General features: G+C 40.8%; 1 protein-coding gene across 2 annotated transcripts in view; it reads left to right on the top strand.

The window, feature by feature from the left end:
* LOC140212466 (phosphatidylinositol-3-phosphatase SAC1-like) overlaps positions 1-18,624 on the top strand; it is an 88,859-nt gene that overhangs the window by 31,211 nt on the left and 39,024 nt on the right. For both annotated transcript variants that reach the window (XM_072283304.1, XM_072283305.1), the window contains exons 5-9: positions 4,323-4,472; positions 5,497-5,556; positions 10,666-10,699; positions 15,786-15,887; positions 16,735-16,820. In XM_072283304.1, coding sequence (XP_072139405.1) covers positions 4,323-4,472; positions 5,497-5,556; positions 10,666-10,699; positions 15,786-15,887; positions 16,735-16,820 — 432 coding nt within the window. The remainder of the gene's footprint in view (positions 1-4,322; positions 4,473-5,496; positions 5,557-10,665; positions 10,700-15,785; positions 15,888-16,734; positions 16,821-18,624) is intronic.

Genomic DNA, 18,624 nt, shown 5'->3' on the forward strand with positions numbered 1-18,624 from the left:
CAATATGGTGTAATCATATAATTGACACCAGGAGATCTAGTTAACTACTCGCCTTCATCTGGCTCAGGAACTGTTGCTACTTCAAATTTGGAAACCACATAAAACTAATGTCAGATACTTAAGTCAGAAAATACTTTTTCCTAAATACACATTTCTAATGTTAATTGTCATTTGGAAATACTGGCCACAAAGCAGCATGTTACGTAAGCAGTGAAGGCTGCAATTAATTGTTCATTCTAAAGCATATGTTGTTTTCGTATTTAGTAGAAAGAAGTATCTATTTATCATTCATATTTCTGTTGCACCTGTCTCCTTCTTGATACAAAATACAAGACTGTTTAGGAGTTCACAAAATCCAGCTGTGCATTTACCCAGACACTTGGGATGTGGAAGAAATTGGAAGGTTGTATGACCAACCCAATTTCCCACATGCCACCACCAAACAGCAACTCATCAAGCTTCCTTTCATGTGTTCTTTTCTAACTGATGTGCAAATGTTGGGAAGTACCCAATTTTTCAATACACCCAGAACTTGTTTTAAAATTGCCTGTCTTCTGATGGTGTTCACAGCTACACTGAGCTTCTACAAAAAGTTCTCCATGCTTCACCCAGCTCTGCCAAACCCCATCTCAGACAGTCTGAGGTTATTACTCATTTACATTTGTTTATTCTTTCTTCATGTTTCTCTAATATACCTGTCTTCTTTTAGTTTATTTGAAAAGTATTGTATTGCGCTGCCCAGAGAGCACACAATTCATATGTCTTTGGAAATGAAATTTCATTGCAGCCAAGACCAACGAAATCATCAATTTCTCTACCGATTGCAAAGGAGCAGCATAAAAATATCTATAGCACATATATCTACTTATGCATATATTCAATAAGACGCATATTCCAGCCAGCAATTTAACCACAGAGTATTCCCAGATTCTTACTTTCCAAGTTTCAGTTCGTTGTCATTTAACTATGCATGCATATATATATATATAGCTAAACAAAACATTGTTTTCTCAGGGCCAAGGTGCAAAACACTGTACACACACAATCACACACAGCACATATAGTTATGATATTGCACATACATTGATAGAATAATATTAGCACAAGTCCCTGAGTCTCAGAATCAGATTTAATATCACTGGCATGTATTGCGAATTTTGTTTTGTGGCAATAGTACGTACATTGCAATACATAATTCAAAAAACTATAAATTACAATAAGAAAAGATATATTAAAAAATTAATTAAGTAGTGCAAAAAAAGAAGAAAATAGTGAGTTTGTGTTCATGGGCTTAGTGTCCATTCAGATATCTGATGGCAGTGGAAAGGAAGCAGTCCGGAAACATTGAGTATGTGTCTTCAGACTCCTGTGCCACCTCCCTGATTGTAGCAATGAGAAAAGAGCATGTCCTGAGTGATGGGGATCCTTCATGATGGATGCTGCCTTCTTCAGGCATTGCCTTTGGAGGTGTCCTTGATGCTGGGAAGGCTAATGCACATAATGGAGCTGGCCGAGCTTACTACTTTCTGTAGCTTTTTCTGATCCTTTGCAGTGACCCCTGCATACCAGACGGTCAAGCAACAAGCTAGAATGCTTTCCACGGTACAACTGTAGAAATTTGCAAGAGTCTTTGTTGACATACCAAGTATCCATGGATTCCTATTGAAATATAGCTGCTGATGTGCCTTCTTTGTAACTGCATAAAAATGTTGAATCCAGGATACATCTTCAGAGGTATTTCTGCAAGAACAAGCACACAGCAGTGCTTTATCTCACACTGGGTCAGCTGCAGATGAGTGCAATTCAGCTTGCCTTCTAGGGAGTGAACACTGGAGAACAACACTGATGGGAAAGCTGAACTGCACTCTTTCAAATCAAGCAGAATTTCTGCATCTAAAAATTGACCAGAGTTCCACTTAGCAGCAGGTTAATATACACAGTAGCCCATGATTCAATATACACAGCAATGCAATACGTGAATTGCCATGTTGCTCCAAACATGGAATTTGCATAGGTGCTACTACTGAGCCCTATTTACAAATTCCTCTGCAATTGGTGAGCTACATCAAAATACTAATAGCATCAGCAATCTGTTCACCAATGCAGTTCATCTTTTTAATATACTGGCACAGACTCACAGCTCGAACTGCCTCAGAACTCGGGTGACTTGGATTCTGTCGATCTGAAGTTTGCACATTCTGTCAGTGACCACGTGGGTTTCCTCTGGCTGTTTCAGTTTACTTCCACGTTCCAAAATGGTGGGGGATGGTAGTTTAATTAGCCACATTTAAATGCCCAGAATGTGTTGGTGAGGGATGGAATCCAGGGGAGAAATTATGGAAATGTTGGGAAAACAGGTTAAAGGGAATGAGATTCTGTGGGCTAGCATAAACTCAATGGACCAAAATATCCACCTTTTAGTTTGTAAGGAAGATGAAATAATATCACTATATACAGCAGATTCCAGTTAATTTGGGATACGACAGGACCAGTACATTTTGGCCCAATTAAGCTATTGCCCCTATTAGCCAAAGCGCCATGGAAATAGTCAAAAAGGTGTATATAAAAAAAAGACAACCTACCATTTAACTGAGAAACAAATTACGTATTTAAGTGAAATACAGAACAAATCACGCTACCAATATTACTACAGCAGTATAAAACAATGTATTAATTCCTAATCATTATCAACAGAGGAATTCATTCAGTGTACGCTGCCTCATTCTTTTGATTATCTGTAAATGAAGAAAGTCAGCGTGGGCACCTGCGTATGCATATAGTACACTGCCTTCATACACAAACGAAAAAATCTGCAGATGCTAGAAATTCAAGCAACTGGCACAAAATGCGAACAACAGGAACTCTGCAGATGCTGGAAATTCAAGCAACACATATCAAAGTTGCTGGTGAACGCAGCAGGTCAGGCAACATCTCTAGGAAGAGGTACAGTCGACGTTTCAGGCCGAGACCCTTCGTCAGTCCTTTGTCAAGACTGGAGGGGAAAAAAATGAGGATTCAGAGTTAGAAGGTGGAGGGAGGGGAGGAAGAAACACATGAAGATAGATGAAACTGGGAAGGGGAAGTTAATTGGTGAAAGAGGTGTGGGACTAGAGAAGGGGGAATCTGATAGGAGTGGACAGAAGACCATGGAAGAAAGAAAAGAGGGAGGTATTGGGCATTACCAAAAGTTCGATAAATCGATGCCCTGCCTTCAACTTGGAGGCTTCCCAGATGGAATATAAAGTGCTGCCCCTCCAAAGTGTGGTCGCATTGTGACAGCAGAGGAAGCCATGGATGGTCATATTGGAATGAGAATAGGAAGTGGAATTAAAATGGGTGGCCACTTGGAGATCCCACTTTTTCTGGCGTATGGAGCATAGGTGCTTGGTGAGGCAGTCTCCCAACCTATAAGAGGTCTCACTGATAGACGGGAGGCCACACCAGGAGCACTGGATACAGTAGATGACCCTACGTACTCACAGGTGAGGTGGTTGAAATGTCACCTCACCTGGAAGGACTGTTTGGAGCCCTGAGTAATAGTGAGGGGGAGGTGTAGGGGCAGGTATAGCACTTGTTGCACTTGCAAGGGTAAGTACCAGGAGGGAGATTAGTGGGGAGAGACGAACGGACAAGGGTGTCACGTAGAGAGTGATCCCTGTGGAAAGCAGAAAGTGGGGAGGATGTGCTTGGTGGTGGGATCCGATTGGAGATGGCGGAAGTTGTGGAGAATTACATGCCTTCATACAATTTTTTTGATGGTTGCATCTTCCAAATAATTCATTTTTATTATAACATTCAAGATGATGATTGATACTGTAATACTTTGTAGTTCCTAACTTGTCGAAGTAATGAAATTTTCACTCCCTGTTATTTCTGGCATCTCCAAGCCTGACGGCTTGAAACTGCAGAGCAGACAGTTCTGAATTGCCTTGCTGCTTATTTCTCGCCAACTGTCAGTGACAAAAATCACTATTTTTTGGCAACAAACACATGCAACTGACATTGTTTCAAAACCGTACATTCTAAGCACGATGTAGAATCTGACAGCCATGCAAGTGCATTTGACTGACGCTAGTTAGGAAGTGTTCAGCAACAGTCTCCTTCCCAAATTAAACATCATAGTATCTCAAATAAATTAAGGGAATCCCTGCTACTTACTTGATTAGATTTTGGTACGAGTTATCTTAAATAAGTGGCTGCCCCAATTAACTGAAATCCACTGTACTTATTCACTAATTTCATGTCTTGCTTTTCATATTTAGCACCCACACAATAATATTGGAAAATGTTTATTGGAAACTATATTTGTTTTTATTCAACAGATGCTAGATAACAAGACTTTCTTGACGATGCTTAACAATGTACTTAATACTGATGGATTCTACTTCTCTACAACCTATGACCTGACTCATACATTGCAGCGCTTGGCCAACACCAGTCCAGAGTTTCAAGAGATGACTCTACTGGAAAGGGTAAGGCTGATACAGGGTAAGAGGATCAAAAACAGGAAGCCATATTTGTGCAGTCTCCTCCAGTTTTGCCTACTGTAGTATGAAGCTCACATTACACACTGGCGCTACATGTTCCACAGCAAAAAGTTTGAGCAATCAGATGTGAAATATTCATCCTGGGTCTTTTCAATCCTGGGCTTTTATATTTTATAGCAATATTTTCAAATCCACCAAATTTCATAATTGTTTTGTAGAAGTAAATTATTGTGCTCATTAATTTTCAGCATATTTCCTTCCACATGTAAGGCCCAAGTATTGACTTTTCCATTTTGGACACTGGTTATAAGGACCCAAGTGCAGTATTTTTAGGATTCAGTCCACAGAAATTAAAAGGTATCATAATGGACACGCATAGTTCTGAACTAAATATCGGCCCAAAGGTCAACAGATAATAATGGCAAGTACAAAATCCAAATAAAAAAGGTTGTTTTAACAGTGTCAATCGGAAAGTTTGATTAAACTAATGTATATTGGATTGTGAAAGTTTAGATAGTTCGACAGTAACTACAGTAATGCTGCTTTAAGACTTAGAGCAAAGCTCCAAATTAAGAATAGTCTCAGCTTTGCCATATCTTGTGTCTGCAGGGTGGTAGCTTTGAGAATGTGGGAGGAGGAACAGTTTGACAATATTGCCAACAGCATAATTGCTTTGCTTGTTTGAATGCCAGACTTTAACTGACATTAACACTAACAGATAAAGCATCCCACTATGCTTGTGTGTTGGTTGGCCTTATGCAGCTGAATGTGTTTCCATATAATGCTGGTTGGCACCATCAAGTAGTTTTAGTTTAAATCATTATCTCTTAGCATGGGAGTTATTCTGCATATGCTTCATCAAGAAAAATAAAGACAGATAAATCTGTTATATTATGTTAATTGCATGTTTCAGTTTGCACCACCAAGCTGCATTTATTTAATTAAGCGGTGTCAGTTGCATGGATATGTTTACCTTAAATTTGTGCTTACAATGCCATTATCCTCGTAGGCAGATCAGCGCTTTGTATGGAATGGGTACCTCCTGCGGGAATTTGCTGCGCAGCCAGAGGTAAGCTCTTTGGTAGGGCCTGAGAGAAGAGGAGGCTGGTTATTCATTGCTGATGGTAGCATGTGTACCTCTGGCCACACTGGTTCACTTTCACTTTTGCATTCAATTCAATTAATGAACCTACTCAACAATACACTGCTTAAGTCAGCAATCTTGACCAAAGTAAATAAAAAGAACCACAAAACATTTTATTGATTGTTGGCTAATTCTGATTTGGAATTTAAATCAAGGGCAAGAATGGCTTTCTCCGTTCCAGTTCTGTAGGTTCTGTGATGGCTACAGGAAGTTCTTGGTGGGGCAGCTGAGTGGGAAATGGTGGGTTCCTTCTCCTTATGTTGGGTTTCTGTGTGCTGATGCCTAAAGGATTCAGTTCTCAGTGCCATCATAATTGCTGCTTGTGTTTTCCTATGAGATCTGTGAAATGTTACAGCTTTTCAAGGAGGTTTAGAGCACATCCTGACAATTTCTGCCCACCAGATCTTATACCTGGGGGGGAAAAATTGTCTGCTTGAAAACTTGAGTGTCAGTAAAACAAAAATGTGGCTACACTTCTTGGGATCTTAGCTTGGGAGAGGATTTTATATTGATTTATTTAACCTACCAGTGGATTTATGAGACGGCATTGGAGAGTACTCAAGGACATCAATTTTCTTTGTTTGAGGCCACTCCTTGGTCGCTTTGTCAATGTGCTTTGGGTCATTGTCCTGCTGAAAGACTAGCTTCCTCCACAGTTTAAGCTTTCTGGCAAAGGCCAGCAGATTTTTTCCAGGATCTCTCCGTATTTAGCAGCGTTCATCTTCCTGTCAGTCCTGACCATATTTCCAGTCCCTGCTGCTGAAAAACATCCCCATAGCATAGTGCTGCCTCCACCACACTTTACAGTAGGGATGATGCTACCTGGCTGATGTATAGTATTAGATTTACGCCACTCTTACTGCTTAGTGTTGAGGCTAGAAAGTTTCACTTTAGTCTTATCCTACCATGAGATCTTCTTCCACATATTTACAGTATCTTGTAAGTGATTCTTTGCAAAGTGTTTATGGGCAAGGATATGTGTTTTTTTTAAGCCAGGGCTTCTTCCTTGCCACTCGTCCATAAATACAGTCCTTCGAGATTGTGGACCTATGAACTTCATCTCCAGTTGCAGCCTCTGGCTTCTGCAGCTCACCTGGAGTGACTGTTGACATTGTAGTACCTTCCTTACAAGAGCCATTCTTCAGCGGCTACATTTAGAGGCGTGGCTTGACTTAGGCAGTGTGACTGTGGTTTCTTGTTTTTTCCTCCTGTTCCACGATGGACTGCACTGACCTCCAAGGTATGTTCAGTGCCTTTGAGATGGTCTTCCGCCGTTCCTGCTTCTTTATTGTCATTTCCACAACTTGTCTTGGATGCTGTTTGGTCTTCACTTTGGTTTGGCTTGGCCTGTTGAAAATCTACCATACTGTTGGACATTATGCATTATAGAGAGAGGGGATATTTATTCAGGTGATCCTCCAATTTTCTGCATCAAAAAATTTGGTGAATTAATTAGGTAACATACAGTATTGTGCCTGAGGAATGTTAGTATAGTAATTACCAGAGGTTGAATACTTTTTCAGCCTCAGTTTTGATTTTTAATTTTTCGTAAATTGACAGGTTTTGGAATTTTTCTTTTGATTTGACATAATACACAATGTTTTGTAGATTAGCTCAAAATCCTACTTTAACATATTTTAAATGTAGAAAATGGGCAGTAAAATGTGAAAATTGTTGTGGTGGCTGAATACTTTTTCAAGGCATCAGTTTGTTTTAGGATGAAGTCAGATGTTCACAATGAGGGCTGTGGTCATGGCTAAGCAGATCCTTGGGGTGTTCTTCAGCTGACTGCACCTTTGTTCTCTAAATTCACTTCCAATCTTGGCTTTCAATGAACACTCTTGGGTTTTTGAGCTGGGGTTATATCTTTGATAGTGCTGAAGAATCCACACATGTCCCAGCATCATTGAATTTACTGAAGGTATTCCCTTATTTCAGTTCCTCCATCTCTATCACTGTAAACTCAGGTTAGAAGAGCAACACCTCATATTCCATCTGGGTAGCCTCCGATAGATATGAACATCCATATGTCTAACTTCTGATAATTTCTCCCCCTTTCCTTCTCTGTTTTTCCGTTTCCCATTCTGGTTATCCTCTCACCCCTTCTCTTCTCCTCATTTGCCCATCACATTTCTCTAGTTTCCCTCCTCCTTTCTTTTCTGAAATAGTACGCTGTCCTCTCCTGTTAGATCCCTTCTTCTTCAGCCTTTTACTTTTTCTACTTACCCCCTCACAGCTTCCTTCATTCCCTTTCTTTCCCACCTTCCCTCTCACCTGTTCACCTATCACCTGCCAGCTTGTACTTCTTCCCAACCCCACTTCCTTATTCCAGCTTCTGCCCCCTTTCCAGTCTTGATAAAGGGTTTCAGCCCAAATTGTTGATTGTTTATTCCCCTCCACGGATGCCTACTGAGTTCCTCTAGCATTTTGTGTATGTTTGCTTCAGATCAACAGTATCTGCAGAATCTTCTGTGTTTTGTGATTGAATTGTCAGGCTCTTTCTGCCCAGCATCTCGTTTTTTTGGGTCACTTTTTTTCTTCATTGGACCTTTGCCTTCAACTGCCTGTAAAACTATTTCTTTTCCTTTTGGCTAGGGTGGAGATTCCAATCCAAGAATTCCTTCCTCTGGAGTTAATTAAATCCTGGATCCCCCGGTCACTCTCACCACACCAAACCTAGTGCAACACACACAAAGTGTTGGAGGAACTCAGCAGGTCAGGTAGCATCTATGGAAAGGAATAACAAATCAACGTTTTGGGCTGAGACTCTAGTGTTTTCTGCTAAAGAAACCAGAAGTCTCTTTACAAATGCTAATTTTAGTGGACCTTTGAGTTTGTCTTAATACTATGGGCACTTATAGATTGTGCTAGTTGAGTTATGTCAGATGCCTATGAGGTACTGTTTGAGAAGGTGAACCTATAGACACATTCAGTATTGAATTTGCTATGGCAATACTTCTGTAGCTGCTGCTCTTTTGGGATCCAGAATGTTGAAAGTAACAGATTAAATTAGGGATGGTCAGTTCTACCGTCACTGGTACTTATTTTGATGTCAGTAATGTACACATCATATTGTGTCTTTTCTGACCCTAACAGGTTGTCAAGGAGGATCAGTTTACTTCTCTCTGGGTTGTGGGAAAAGCTTTCTGAAGATCAGAAAAGTCCTCCTTGGCCTCATTTGTAGCTCACATGCTGAAAATTGCAATGTCGTGGTTAGAGTGAACTGGAAGATCAGGGGCATTCATGTATACTGCATAGAGTGTCCCAGAGAACATGGACTAACTAATTTTTACTGGCTGATCCCCTTCTCATGAAGATAATAATCCTGCTCCATCTTGTCTTTCTGAGAAAAAAGGGAGCCCAGTACCAGTGGGTATAGGTGGGGATGAGAGAGAGTAATACGAGGCAGCAGTATGCAAGAGCATGTTGTGGTGTATGCTTGTGTGTGCATGCAAGAGAAAAACACAAATGTTCAGGTACCTGCTTGTGTGTGCAATTACATTCAGTGCCCACTTTATTAGGTATCTGCTCGTTACTGCAAGTAGCTAATCAGCCAATCATGTGGCAGCAACTCAATGCATAAATGCATGCAGACATGGTCAGGAGATTCAGTTGTTGTTCAGACCAAGCATCGGATTGGGGAAGAAACGTGATCAAGTGACATTAACTCTGGAATGATTGTTAGTGCCAGTGGAGTAGAGTGGTTTGATTATCTCAGAAACTGCTGGTCTCCTGAGGTGTTCACACAAAACAGTCTCCAGAGTTTACCGAGAATGGTGTGAAATACGAAAAAACATACAGCGAGTGGCAGATCTGTGGGTCAAAATGCCTTGTTATTGAGAGAGGTCAGCAGAGAATGGCGAGATGAGTTCAAACTGACAGGAGGGGAACAATAACTCAAATAACTACATGTTACAGCAGTAGTGCATGGAAAAGCATCTACAGCAGCAGAAGACCACAAACATACAGAATACACTCAGAGGCCACTTTATTAGGTACCTTGTACATAATATGTACATTATGTGTGTGTACATAATAAAGTGGCTACTGATTGTATATGTATGCCTTTGTCCTTGCAGCTGAGCTTGATCCCAAACCACCTGGATACCTTTGCCACTGGATCGAGGCCTTACAATGTGAAATCTGCTGTTCCACGGGTCAGATGTGTAATCAATGTGTAATAGTTGTTCCACAAGTCACATACAGGCAAATTTCACTGAATATGAAACTTGGGATCTTGAATCTCAGGACTCTAATGGACAGTCCCACCAGCCAATAATGTCAATTCTGGACAATGCTGTAACATCAGAACCTCACTTCAATGGTTCCATTAAAGATCAAAGAATGTATACAGTGTATAACCTGAAATTTGTACTCTCCACAGACATCCACGAAACAGAAGAAAAGACCCAAAGGATGAATGACAGGAAAACATTAGAACCCCAAAGTTCCCCCCCCCCACGCACAAGCAGCAGCAAAGTATCAATCCTCCCCACTCCCCCTCCCTTTCACCTGCCTCAGCAAAAGCATCACCCCCCCCCCCACCACCCAGCATGCAAATAATAGCAAAGCCCCCAAAGAGACCATGATCTCTTTGCCAGGGTCAGGGACACCTTGGATCGTATCCACAAGATTTTGGAAGGGGAGGGAGAGCAGCCAGGTGTCTTGGTACATATTGCTTCCAATGACATAGGAAGGACAAGTAAAGAGGTCCTGAAGAGAGAATTTAGAGAGCTAGGCAGAAAGCTCAGAAGCAGGACCTCCTGGATAGTAATTTCTGGATAGCTACCTGTGCCATGCATCAGTGAGGCTACAAACAGGATGATTTGGCAGATAAATGCATGGCTGAGAAACTGGTGCAGGGGGCAGGGCTTCAGGTTCTTTGATCATTGGGGTCTCTTCTGGGGGAGGTATGATCTATACAAAAGTGACAGGTTGCACCCAAACCCGAGGGGGACCGATATTCTCATGGCAGGTTTGTCAAGTCACATGATGTTAATATTGCGTTGATTTATTTTTTTATCTGCCCAACAGCTTCACAGGTTTGCTGTGCCAGTGATTCATGGGTGTATCCTTTCCTAGAAATGGATTAGTAGCAATAGCTACTGCAAGTGACTAAGGTGAATCTAATTGATTGATGTGAATGAAACATTTGCGCAGGTAATGGAAGTTGGCTTTTACAGAATTCACAAATCACAACCAAAAATTGGTCTCTCAAAATTTATATGAAAAGGAAACAGTAACTAAATACTACTTTTTTTCTAATTTGTATTTGTTATCCCATGTGCAGATGACCCAGCTTTGCACTACGAACAGCTTTGTCAAAATGTAACACCCCCACATCCCTCCCCCATCATGTGACCTTTATCTCTTCCCATGGAAGAGGATTCCACACTAACGCAGTCTTAAAATTTTTGCTGCAAGTTCTGAGGCTGTGGCTCCATGTTCTTAACACCTCAGATCTTCTTGTTAGTAATGTGATACACCCTTCTTTAACAAACACTTGTGACATTGCAAAAATATTGTGATGGCTATAAAACCTTCCATGATGGCACTGTAACCAGAATACTGTCTTTGTTTGATTTTCCGAATGATGGCTGGTGCTCATTATTGTATTAACTTTTAGAAGTCTAATTCTGACAGATTAAAATTACTTGCTTTCTTGACCTTTTCTTATTATCCTTGTTATCCTGGTTGCTTCCTGGTTGTAATCACTATTACTGCTTGGTCACATCAGTAAGCATTCATAGCTCCCAATTTGGAACTGCAATTGCAACCTGTGCAGTTGTGGACTTCAGAATGGGTAAGATGAGGGAACACAAACCAATCCTCTTACAGGATCAGAAGTGGAGAGAGTGAGCAATTTCAAGTTTGTGGGTGTCCATATCTCTGAGGTTCTGAGCTGGTTTCAACATGCCTATGCAGCTATAACGAAGGCAAAACAACAGACATAATTCATTAGGAGTTTGAGAAGATTTTGCTTATCACCTAAAATACTCAAAAACTTCCACAGATGTACCTTGGAGAGCATTCTGACTGGCTGCATCACCATCTGGTTTGGGGGGGTGGGGTAGGTGGTGGGCTACTGCACAGTATTGATGTAAGCTGCAGAGATTTGTAAAATTAGTCAGCTCCATCATGGGCACTAGCCTCCATAGTATCCAAGACAAATTCTAGGAGTGGTGCCTCAGAATGCTGATGTCCATCACTGAAGACCTCCACCACACAGGATATGCCCTCTTCTCATTGTTACCATCAGGAAGGAGGTACAGAAGTCTGAAGGCACACACTCAGCAATTCAGGAACAGCTTCTTCCCCTCTGCCATCCGATTCCTAAATGGACTTTGAACCCATGGACACCACCTCACTGCTTTTCAAAATTTCTGTCTTTGCACTACTTATTTTAATTGTTTAATACACATATATGTGCTTTAATTCAGTGTTTCTCTCTATATTTATCATGTATTGCATTGTATGCTGCCACAAAGTTAACTAATTTCATGACATGTGCCAGTGGTATTAAACCTGATTCTGATTCTTATTAACAACACACACAAAATGCTCGAGGAATTCAGCAGGCTAGGCAGCACCTATGGAAAGGAGTACAGTCGACATTTCAGGACAAGACTCTTCCTCAGTTCTGGAGGAAAAAAAGATGAGTCAGAGTTAGAAGGGAGGGAGGGGAGGAAGAAATACAAGGTGATAGGTGAAACTGGGTGGGGAGAGGGGTGAAGTAAAGAGCTGGGGATTAAATTGGTGAAAGAGATACAGGGCTGGAGAAAGGGGAATCTAATAGGAGAGGACAGAAGGCCATGGAAGAAAGAAAAGGAGGAGGAACACCAGAGACCACAGGCAAGTAGATAAGGTGAGAGAGGGAAAAGAGGATGGGGAATGGTGAAAGGGGCAGGCGCTAGCCACTACCGGAAGTTCGAGAAATGGATGTTCATGCCCTCAGGTTGTAGGCTACCCTGACGGATATAAGGAGTTGCTCCTCCAACCTGAGCATGGCTTAATCGCGACAGTAGTGGAGGCCATGAATTGACATGTCAGAATGGGAATGGGAAGTGGAATAAAATTGGTGGCCACTGGTAGATCCTACTTTTTCTGCTGGACGGAGTATTGCTGCTTGGTGAATAGGTCTCCCAATCTATGTTGGGTCTCACCGATATACAGAGGCCACACCGGGAACACCAGATACAGTAGATGATCCCAACAGACTCACAGGTGAAGAGTTGCCTCACCTGGAAGGTCTGTTTGGGACTCTGAATGGTAGTGAGAGAAGAGGTGTAACACTCGTTTTGGTTGCAGGGATAAGTGCAGGGAGGGACAAATGGACAAGGGAGTCACGAAAGCAGCAAGTTGGGGGGGGGTGAGGGAAATATGTCCTTATGGTGGGATCCTGTTGGAGATGGCAGAAGTTATGGAGAATTATGTGCAGGACTCAGAGCCTGGTGGTGGTAGATGAACACAAGAGGAACCCTATCCTTGGTGGAGTGGCGGGAGGATGGGTTGAGGGTAGACGTGTGTGAAATGGGAGAGATGCTGTTGGGGGTGGAGGAAGAGAAGCCCCTTTGTTTGAAGAAGGAGGACATTTCCTTCATTCTGGAATGAAAAACCTCATCCTGAGAGCAGACGTAGCAGAGATGGAGGAATTGAGAGAATGGGGTGGCATTTTTTCTTTACCAGTAACAGGGTGGGAAGAGGTATAGTCAAGGTAGCTGTGAGAATCTATGAGTTTATGAGACATCAGTAGATAAGCTGTCTCCAGAAATAGAGACAGAGAGATTGAGAAAGGGGAGGGAGGTGTGGGAAATGGACCAGGTAAATTTGAGTGCAGTGTGGAAGTTGGAGGCAATGTTGATGAAGTCAACAAGGTTGGCATGGATGCAGGAAGCAGCATCAATGCAGTCATTGATGTAGCATAGGACAAGTGGGGGAGTGACACCAGTGTAGACTTGTAACATAGACTGTTCCACATAGTCAACATAAAGACAGGCATAGCTGGGACCCATGCGAGTACCCATGGCTACACCTTTTGTTTGAAGGAAGTGGGAGGAGCAAAAGGGAGAAATTATTGAGAGTGAGGACAAGTTTTGGCAGATGGAGCAGAACTGGTGGAGGGGAACTGGTTGGCTGTGGTGTCAAGAAAGAAACAGAGAGCTTTGAGGCCTTTCTGGTGAGGGATGGAGGTGTATGGGGACTTGACATCCATGCTGAAAATAAGATGTTCAGGGCTAGGGAATTTGAAATTTTGAAAAGATCCAGAGCATGTGAAGTGTCGTGGATGTAGGTAGGAAGGGACTGAACTGGGGGAGGGGGGGATAAAACTGAGTCAAGATATGCAGATATGAGTTCAGTGGGGCAGGAACAAACTGAAACAATGGGTCTATCTGGACAGGCAGGTTTGTGGATCTTGCGTATGAGGTAGAAATAGGAGGTGCGGAGTGCAGGAACTATGAGGTTGGTGGCAGTGGATGAGAGATCCCCAGAGTTAATAAGGCCAGTGATGGTGTAGGAAACAATGGCCTTGTGCTCCTTAGTGGAGTCCTGTTCAAGGGGTATATAAGAGGTAGTGTCTGACAGTTGTCACCTGACCTCAGCAAAGTAGACGTCAGTCCATGAACTAGAACAGCACCCCCTTTACCTGCGGTTTTGATGAGGTTAGAATTAGTGCTGATGGAGTGGAGAGCAGAGCATCTGGAAGGAGTGAAGTTGGAATTGGAGGGAGGAATGGTGAAGTCAAAACAGTTGATGTCCGGTCGGCAGTTAGCAGTGAAAAGATCCAGAGCAGGCAGAAGACCAGCGTGGGGTGTCCAGGAAGAGGAAGGTTGAAGATAGGAGAAGGGGTCATCGGTGCGGGGTTGGGAGTCCTTGCCAACGAACCAGGCCCGGAGACGGTGGAAGATTCAGTGTGGATCTCTGATTCTGATTATAGTGGCTATCAATAGAAGGATTTGATGTACTTGAAGAACTCAAATTCTTTTGAGTTCCTTATGGCCATCATTCTGTTTCTACCACCTCAGACATAACTCCCATTTTTTTTTAAGAATTGAAAATAATACATTTGCACTTTGTATTTATATTTGACTTTTCCATGTGTATTTTAATATCATTCATATCATTCAAAGTTTACAGTTTTTGATCTAGTGTCACTGAAAATTGTGCAAGTGCTGTATACGACATTTCACAGTTTAAAGCAAGACAGACAATGAATTAGATCAATTTGTGTGGTTTTCTTTGGCTATAGAATATTTATTAAAATATAGTTATTGAATGATAGTTCCATGTAATGTCTGCAATGTTGCAATTGTCTATCAGTAATTATAATCAAATCAGAAATCAGATTCAGTAAAGTGATAAGTCTGCCGTTCATAACTAAAACAACTTGTAAACTCCTTATCAATAAATAATTTTTCATGTTCTACATGTTACTCCTGAGATTTAATTGATTATTTAACATTTAAAAAGAAAATAGATTTATTTTTAATATATCCAAAATGAACTTTTAACACTGGTGCTTCTCAATTACTCCATACAAAAGAAGGCAAACCTGATATTCTCCAAATCAAATAAAATTGGCTCTTCAAGCTTTTTTTTCTTTTGATAGTGAATGATGAAAACAGTACATCAGACCAGTTATGGTGAATATGGTAATAAGAAAGAGTAGTGGGACCTTTGCCCTTCCAACTTGTATAACTTGCCCTCTCCTAAATATTGATACCCTCTTGATGCCGATGCGTGACATGATGCTGAAGCTTGATTCTGATGCTGGTGGTACAATATGCCCACTCCTAGCTGCCCTCTTGGGTACTGATATCTGTTTCCAGTTGGAGTGCTGATAGAGATCCCAAGATATTATGCATTCAGTGCTCAATCATCACTTCAAACTATCTAATTATATAATGTGGTGTTGTCCCAGTTATTTGACATTTTGTTTCGAGGTGACTCATTTGTAGGAAGCCACATGCTTCACAGCTGAAATCTTAATAGAATGTTCTTGATGTTTTTCCCTTAAACTACCTTGCATAAGCTATGAGATATCTTTGAAATTGACTGCACAATGTTTTATCCTGTTGATGTTATTCCTTCTAAAAGTGGAAATTTTATTGTTCTTTTTAAGTTAAGCATCCTTAACCATTCACCTCTTACCTCAGTCATTATTGTGAAATGTTGTAGTATAAATGGGAAATACTTTGACTGGACACTTCTCTCCAGAAGGAGCTGTTTCAGAGCTGGGGTTCGATATTACGTTAGAGGTAAGTGGACAGATTGTGTCCTTAACTAGTCAGCCAGTGAACTTTCTGATATATATCTTGATTTTTTTTTTAAGTTTTGGTTACCAAGATAAAATGTAAAGTTACTTTTGAGGCCAGTGAGTGGGTGCAGAGAAAATACAAAGTTGATCCCTAAGTTTTAAACCATTGTAACAATTGGGAAAACTATGCATATTTTGCATAATGAAATTGGTGAGAGAAGAATCTGTAGGGAGCTTAGGCGATACTGTATGGTGAATAGTAGAAGCACTATGTGAGAGTAGAACCATGTAATTGAAATGAGTTCCTGTGAGAAAGCTGGTAAAACTTGATTTGGATGTGAAGCCAAGAAAACTAGACTTACAAAAGTAAATCATCAAGCTGGATAAAGTGACTTGAATCCAATATTTCACAAGTAATGGTAGTTAATTTTATTAGTGACGCTGGTTACATTTGGTTGTACATTGTTTTGTTTTCCTGAATTGTCATGGTGCAGCATTTGGCCTTTCTCATGCATTTCTTAAAGATTTTAACTAATTGAGGATGTCTGCGATACCAAATGTTGGTATGGTATAGTCCTTTGCTACATTCCAGCAGGATATACAGTAAGTTTCCTTCAGTTAGTTAACAAATAATTGCCAGCAATTGACTATTTTTGAAGGCCTGTGGGTTAGATGTGTTTGAAGTAAGTATAGGAAAAGTACAAGGAGTTGCGTTGCAGAAAACAAAATTTAGTAGTTGAATCTTCCACATGTAAGATGTAATTTTAATGCAGAAACTTAGCTATAGTTCACCTAGGATTTCTTTTAAATTTCTAAGCTTCATGTTTTTTAAAAATTTTTTTTATTAGGTATTGACTCTGAGGGGCATGCTGCAAACTTTGTGGAGACAGAACAAATCGTTCAGTACAATGGTTATAAGGCATCATTTGTACAAGTGAGTGATTTCTACTGTATTGTACTAGTCATACAACAACTTGGATTTTTACAGCATTTGTGAGTAAACATCCATTGCACTTCCCAAATGGAAATGAACAACGAAATGTATTCTGAAGCGTGGGTAAAGTGATTAGAAAGGACCAACCAGCCTCTTAGGAAACTTTAAGAGTGAGAAGTTCAAGAGATTGCAGGCACTGTAACTAAAGACCTTGCCATAAAGAGTCAGGCAGTGTTGGCATTTATAAGCCACATTTTAGAGATGATAACCAAAGGCACTCAAATGTTACCAGTATTATGAAAGGTGATATGAAAGCAGATAATTAAAACTTAACAAAGCAACTGGTTTTAACAGTGGGGTTTTCCTCCAACCTTCTTTCTGCACAAAGATTATGGCCCAGAGCAGGGGTTCCCAACCTTGTTTATGCTATAGATCCCCAGCATTAACCAAGGGGTCTGTGGAACCAAGTTTCGGAACTCCTGGGTGTGGACAAAGAGAATTGCCAAACTGAAGGGATGGAAGGATGTGGAGGAGGGGTGAAGTAGGTTATAGAGACGAGGAAGTATTGCAGCAATGAAGGAAATTAAACACTAGCACGAGTGATTATGAATTGAATGTGTTGAGACTGGGATCCAATGTAGGTTAGTGTGCCTATTGCTAACATATAGCAAGACTTAGAGCAGAATCAGATATTGGCAGTAGCATTTGAGATAACCTATGGTTTGTGAATGTTATCCAGCTGTACATTAGAATAATTCTGAAGGTGATAAAAGCATAAATGATAGCAGCTATCAGAAGTGATGTTCCTGAGTAACAATATGTGGGTTGAGAAGTTTATTCTTGGAGAACTCAGTGTCTAATGTGGCAGTACATTGGTTACATAATCTGAGTTTGTAACAGAGGGTCAGAGGGCTAATGCGTTGCAGTATTTAAGATATTTTAATTGTGCCATTATTGCATCTCGGGAATTTGGTTTCTGCTCTGGCGCTGACTGGCATACATTTATTCTTGGTCTGGCAGTGCCTCAATTTTTTTTAACATTTCTTTTGTTCAGTATAACAAAACTTTCAATTTACGGATACATTTACATTTACATTTCTTCCCCTCACAGATATCAGCTATCAGAACACTGCCATCAAAATATAGACATCACCCCAACATCCTATACAAAAGCCCTTATTAGTATAGCAGACAGGTTTACATCTACATACTGCAGAAAAGGTTGCCATGTTTTATGAAAACTATTTGTTTTTGAGTGTACCATACATGTCAAAAAGTCCAAAGGAATGTATTTCATGATTAATTTATGCCAACCAAAAAGTCCAGGGGCCTTATCGGATATCCAACAAAGTAAAATGTTCTTCCTCGCACAAAAAGTCAGGATGTTAAAAAGTTTTTTCTGATATGCATTAATAATATGACTGCTGGGTAAGCCGAAGAGAAAAGACACTGGGTCCAGTTCAAGCTCCATCTTCAGAATCTTTTCCATTTCACCCAAAATATCACTCCAGTATGCCTGAAGTTTGGGACAAGTCCAAAAACAGTGGGTGAAAGTTCCAGTATTTACATTTAGAACACATTGGAGAAACCCCTGTCTTAAATTTCGAGAGACAATCTGGAGTCAGATGGGCTCTATGCAGAATTTTCAGTTGCAGTGCTTTAGTTCTATTACAAACTGAAATTTTCTTTGCATTATCACAGATGTCTTCCCATGTTTCAGCTGTAATTTCTACTCCCAGCTCTTCCTCCCAGACCCTTCCCAGTTGCTCAGCCTCTCCACAAGAACATTCCCTCAGGAAGATAT

The sequence above is a fragment of the Mobula birostris genome, chromosome 19 (assembly GCF_030028105.1).
Source record: "Mobula birostris isolate sMobBir1 chromosome 19, sMobBir1.hap1, whole genome shotgun sequence".
NCBI classification, from domain to species: Eukaryota; Metazoa; Chordata; class Chondrichthyes; order Myliobatiformes; family Myliobatidae; genus Mobula; species Mobula birostris.